At 37.6% G+C, this 6,000-nt stretch overlaps 1 protein-coding gene across 9 annotated transcripts in view; it reads left to right on the forward strand.

Moving 5' to 3' along the window:
• TEX11 (testis expressed 11) overlaps positions 1-6,000 on the forward strand; it is a 26,867-nt gene extending 20,867 nt beyond the window's left edge. For 3 of the 9 annotated variants that reach the window (XM_086851159.1, XM_086851152.1, XM_086851160.1), the window contains 7 exons: positions 447-563; positions 1,386-1,458; positions 1,843-1,992; positions 2,987-3,095; positions 4,013-4,133; positions 4,485-4,649; positions 5,678-6,000. In XM_086851159.1, coding sequence (XP_086707285.1) covers positions 447-563; positions 1,386-1,458; positions 1,843-1,992; positions 2,987-3,095; positions 4,013-4,133; positions 4,485-4,649; positions 5,678-5,749 — 807 coding nt within the window. In that variant the 3' untranslated portion in view covers positions 5,750-6,000. Of the gene's footprint in view, positions 1-446; positions 564-1,385; positions 1,459-1,842; positions 1,993-2,986; positions 3,096-4,012; positions 4,134-4,484; positions 4,650-5,205 lie in introns of all 9 variants that reach the window. The other 6 variants (XM_086851161.1, XM_086851154.1, XM_086851156.1 and 3 more) reach the window with 5 other exon arrangements.

Here is a 6,000-nt window from a genome sequence, read left to right on the forward strand (position 1 = left end):
AAGATGGAGCATTTTTGTCACAAGGAAATTGACTTGTAATATAAAATGTGTGCATTATTGTCATACTTCACATTCTGTTTCTTAAGAATGTAATAAACTTAAGACTTCAATGTGAAATTTCTAAAATAAATGGATTCAGATGTTTGTAAACTGTATCATTAATACAAACATGTATTAAGTCCTTGAGTCCTAATCTTTATGCAGGACTTCTACCAACACTGTCAGTTTTGTATGTGCTTGTAGAGAGGGGGCTCCAACTCTGCTTTACACTTTATATTTAAATAATCCTTTTGTGTAATTGTACAAGTAAAATTACAATATGAATATATACTACTCATGACTGATTCCTGCAAGTGTCATAGAGGAGGGTCAGCAGTCATCTGTTCCCAAGCAAATTGCTTTATATGGGTAAAATTCTCATTACCTTTTCCTATTTTTGGTGTCAGTTGTCCCAGTTTTGTCCCTCTGACAAAGCTGTTCTAATTGCTCAGAAGACATGCCTGTTAATGGCAGCTGCAGTTGATCTGGAAATGGGAAGACAGCAAGTAACACCTTCAGAACAGGTAGGGCAAAGCCTGATAACTATTTCTGGATATACCAGTGTAGCACTGGTTTTTCCTTTTGATTTTGAAGTCCTAGTTTTTTCAGTCAGAATGGGATATTGAGAATGTAAGCAAGGGAATGTTTCATAGTTACTTAGAATTATTGCACCTTTCCAGACAATTGTAAATGTTGGATCTCTGTATATTAGTTCAGTATGTTTGAATGGGTTTGTATCAATAAAGAGTCATGGCAGTGTCTTCTGAGAGGAATTTCAATCTACAAGATATATATTGTAAGGAGTCTGCTGCTAAATGTGGTTTAGTCAGAAAGACAATTACTGCTGTTGCTGAAAGTAGTTACCACTGTGGTTGTGATAAAACTCACTATGTTTTGTTTGTTTTTATGCATGCTTTTATTTATGGGGTGAGGAAGAGGACTTTGTGCTTACTGTGGTAAGAAGATTAAGGAAAACACAGAGGTTGTGAAGGAAGTACTGAAGTCTGGTATAGAGTGATTGTAGAAAATTCAGTGGAGGGCAATGCACAGCAACTTGTGTTGTGGTATTTAGTGGTTTGTCAGTCTCAATAGAGCTATTTTATGCTTGGGAGCTGAAACAGTTGTGTCCCATAGGAACATGGATGGTTCTTTCAGTGGGAAGTGGCTTTGTCTGAGATGAGGAGGTCTTTGTTAAACAGAAAAAAAATCCCCAAACCCCAGTAACTAATATAGGTGATTTATTAAATAGGCTGATTCTTAATTTATTTTATAGTTATTCCTGACATAATTTTTCCTTTTGCTTTTAAAACTATGACAAAAATAACTTACTTAATTTTGTAAAATAGACGGAGTTTTTTAGTCAGGCCCTTCAACATCTTCAGACATGCAAGGAGATATGGAAGGTGCTGAAATTAACAGGTAAGCTACAAAGTGTTTGTTTTCAGCACATGTAACTCTTAGTCACAATATTGATGAAAAATAGAGAGCATGTGGAATTCCTGTCTCAGATGGAGGTTGTTGGAGTAGGTAGATGACAATATGATAAAAGCTGAGGTGTTAAGTGACTGTTAGCCTAGCAGATGCATGGTTCACTTTTCTTGGTAGGATATTGGTAGAAAAGTTCTGTTAGATATTCCTTGAATGGCAAATTCCACTTGCTCTACTTAAAAGTTGAGTACTTAAGTCTGAGTACCTCGATGGTTTTCCTGCCTGTTGGAAGCAAAAATACCTTATAGTACACCCTATATATATGGCTTTGAGAAAATTCATCATTACATACAGGCAATCCTGTCTCTTCTGTAGGAGATTTTGCTAAAGACCCAACAGACACATTGTTGCTGCTTTATGAATTTGAAGCAAGATCCAAACTGAATGATCCAACACTTCACAATCTTATGGAGTCAGTTTGGGAGCAACCACAAATAGAGATCAAGACACTTGAAATCATTGCATGTAAGGATTTTTATAGTTCTTCAAGTCACAAAAAAAAAAAGGTTTCATTTCTCTTTCCTGTTCTTTTGAGGTGGCCAGGATTATAGAAAATGGGTCTAACCATATATATTTTGTCCTGAAGCAAAGATGCTTAGGATCTCAGCAATGTTAGGAGAGCTGTGTTTTGAAATGACAGATGACATGGATGATGAAACAGAAAGTTGTGATATCTTTCCATTTATAGACCTGGAGAAACTCATATAGTTTGTGAGCCTGGAAAAGGTTTTTCAGATAAACTTTACATGCTCCAAACTGGCAATGGCCAGAGAGCGACCCTCACTGATTCATGCCCCACTACAGAAGTTTTGGGTTGTGGACTTTGGATAGATGCTTTGTATTTATGCTACTAAGATAAAGTTTCAACCTAAAGTTTTTATAGACAATTTGTAAATAGCACTTCTCTACACTGTGCCATGCTTCCATCACAAAGTTCTTGTCATGAAAACATGCTTGAGAATCTAGAGCAGGATCCAAGAAAGATGAGGAGCATTTAGAACTACCATGGCAAGTCTTTGGCGGGTGTCCTGTAGGATTGCATGAACACCTTCTGTTCTCTGTGCCCTGAGGGAGTACACTCCAGCACCTGGAAACACCATTCTGAAATCCTGCTCCTGCATAAGATTTCCATCTGGATTTTTCTGTTCAGGGACACTAACAAAACTCTTTAGACAGTGCCCCCCACCAGAGTTTTTTTCTATTACTGCACTGGAGTTAAACAGCAGTGAATTATGAAATTTGCTGTGCTTCTGCCTTGTCCTCACTGATGGTGTTCTTAGTAAGAAAGAGTGAGAGAAACACCAGCTTGTTTCTGGTGAGCAGACCATTAAGCAGATCTTTTTTAGTTGTTTTTCACAAGGAATATGGCAACATGCTGTAGTTAATTTTAGTGGCCTATGAGATTGAAGTCCAACTTCAGTAATTTATATTTTATTCTTTATTTTCTTTTACTTTGAAGCATTAGCAATGGAGTCTCCAGCTCGGTATCCTGTACTGTGTAAGAAAGCTCTCAAGAGTGCACTAAACCTTCACAGAAAGCAGGCTGTCATTGATGCTGTGAAATTTAGGTTAGTGTTATCACATAGCTTTGCCATGAGCCTGTGACTGGAAATGCTGACAGGGAATAAAGCCTACAATTTGAAAAAAAAAGTGGGTTTTACTTTATATGCAGGGTTCCACTTCTTGCTGGCCAACTAATGTACATCTGAAGGATGACTGCCTAACAGATGTTTTAACTGCAGTTTGTTTACTTGGCTTATTTTCTGGTACAGTCCTGTTTCAAATAAATTAATCTATTGAGGAAGGAAAATAAAAATTGGATCTAGAAGAGGTCTCTGTTTTTTTCTTGTGAGGAAGGTGTTTATTTCAAATGTTAGTCTATGGTAGTGATCTGGGTATTTCAAAGACAATGAAGAGAAATTAAGGGTTGAGAAGAAAGTTATGGGTTGTAAGGTAGTGATGCCACATAGTACATATGTGATTTATTTAGCATATTTATGTGTTACTTATCCTTTCCAAGTTCCTTGAAATAAGCACTTGGCAAAGGCAACTGTTGGTATTTTCTTTCTCACTTCACACTGAGAATGGCAGAGCTGTTTTTGAGCCCTGTATTTGTTCCTGATTTTCTGAGGGTGCTGTCTATGTAGCTCTTGTTGGTGAAGTTAGAAAAAGTACTTTTTTCTTGCTGTCATATGTAGCACCCTAGAAAATACTGTGATTTTCCTTCTGTGTTACTATAGAGACCAGCAATGAAAATAATTAAGTACTAATTGATTTTGACTCTGGTTTTTCATAGTTTGTATGAATAAGATCTGATAGTACGAAAATGCATGTTTCTGCTACAGGAATATAAGTATAGCAGACACCAAGGTAGACATATCTGACAATCATAGAGACATAACTCAGTGTGCTCCTGATACTAAAAACTAACTGTTTGTGCACATGGTATTTAATGTTTCCTCTTTTGCTCTCTTTCAATCCTCAGCAAGTGCTTACACAGTTTGATTAACATTTCTTTGCCGACTGGATTGACAGACTTGGATACCTGTGTGCTGCCGGAGGTGTGGGACTACTTTGAAGATGCTCTGAGTGTAGTCAGCAGCACAGTAAGTTGAACAGGAAACCAAGAGATTGGGAGATGATCCTGAGCACATTTGAAAAAAATTCTCAGCCTGAGAATAATTAGTAAAATGAACATTACATACATGTGGAGCTGCTAAGGTTTCTTCAGTAAAAGATACACTGAAATTACCTCAAAAGAAATGTCTTGGATATTTAGGACTGCATTAAAAAAAATTAAAATCCATTTCCTTGGATTTTGCAAGGGCTTTTTCTCCCTTTGCTTAGGAGGAAAAAACCCAACTGTTTTCTTACTCTAAAATTAAGCTCCTTGAATTGTCAGTTTTGAGGTGAAGATTGTTTTCTGATGAAGTGCTGCTGCTTATTTGCTACCTCAGGATGCTTACCCAGAGATGGAGATCCTTTGGCTGATGACAAGAGCCTGGAATACAGGAATATTTCAGTATACTGTTGGTAAATACAAGGAAGCTGAGCAGTGGTGTGGATTGGGAATGCGTTTCCTCAATCACTTAGGATCTCTGAAGAAAAGCTATGAAGGCCATGTAAGTGTACACAGTGGGATTTGAGGATGTGGGATTGGATGTCTGGCCTGAATTTGAGATGTGGATCTGGGTGAAGAAACCACTGCTGATGATCTTTAGAGTTTCAGGAGAATCATGGTATCTAAATATTTTGGGGGAGCCTGGTGCTAAAAGATTTTCTCAAAGTGAGGCCAGAAAAGTTTTGATAGACAACAGAGAGAATAACGTAGCACTCTTTTACTGGAGGGGTGATGTAAATGGGTGACTGGAAATAAACTTCTGACTGTTTGTGGCCATGGGAGAGCCTTGTACCTTTGCCTGCTTTAACTAAAGTCAAGGTACTGTGCCAGTTTACTTAAATCAGCTGTTATGTGAATACTTTCAAGCTTGGTTTCTAGCATAATCTAATGTCTTTATTTATAAGGTTTAAGATGGTGTGAAGAGAATCAGTAAAGCCCACCTTCTCAGGTATAGCTTAGCCACTTCCTATGAGGAGAAATTTCCGGGCTAGCACCTTTGTAGGTGATACTTTGCAATGACACTTCTTACTCTGTCACAAGTAAACTTTTTCTTTCAGCTTTTGGCTGCTGCTCCTGTCTAGATTGCAACCCAGTTCAGCCTGGCTGGTGTCACCACTCATTCTCTTGTGTACAAGCTGAGCAATCAAGGGGCTGGCTGTAACTCCTACACCATTTTAAATGCATCAGTTAAGACAATAAGAGCTGAAAATAAGAAGTCTTTCCCACACTCAACATTAATTCCCCATGTCTGTGATTTGGTGAATAGGTTTATGTACTGATACAAGATTCAGATATAAACTATGCTTTATGACTGTAAATAAAACCACTTTTGTTAGGTTACACTGATCTTTTTTTCTAAACTATTGTATTTAAACCTGTGCCAAAAATCTTTACATCAGTTTGAAATTTAAGGTTTAGAAGTTGGTGGTAGTCTCCCACCTATTCCCTTGGTTTTGTTCTCTGTCACTTAGTTGAATTGATGCATTTTTATCCATCCTTGTTGACAACTGTGGTGCTCATATTCTCCAGATGGTTGGCCTTTATAGTGAGGTTCTGGACAAGCTGGACAGAGCAAAAGGATTTATTCCAAATGAAGAATAATGACAGCCACAACTACAAAAAAGAAAAGCAGTCTCTCTTGGAAACGTTCTGCTGAATGAGAGGCCATTAGCTCTGTGAAGGCACGGGGCCATGGGAGCAGTGGAAAAGAAACCAGGATCTCCTTCTTGTTGGCAAAGAAGTTATGTGCTTTTTAGGAAGTGTTTATTCAATAAATGTAATTGTTTTCCTCTAGGGAATAATTTTCATTCTCTGGAGCTATTTAACTGTTAGAAATAAATATTTAACTTTTA

The sequence above is a fragment of the Cyanistes caeruleus genome, chromosome 14 (assembly GCF_971803275.1).
Source record: "Cyanistes caeruleus chromosome 14, bCyaCae1.hap1.1, whole genome shotgun sequence".
Taxonomy (NCBI): Eukaryota; Metazoa; Chordata; class Aves; order Passeriformes; family Paridae; genus Cyanistes; species Cyanistes caeruleus.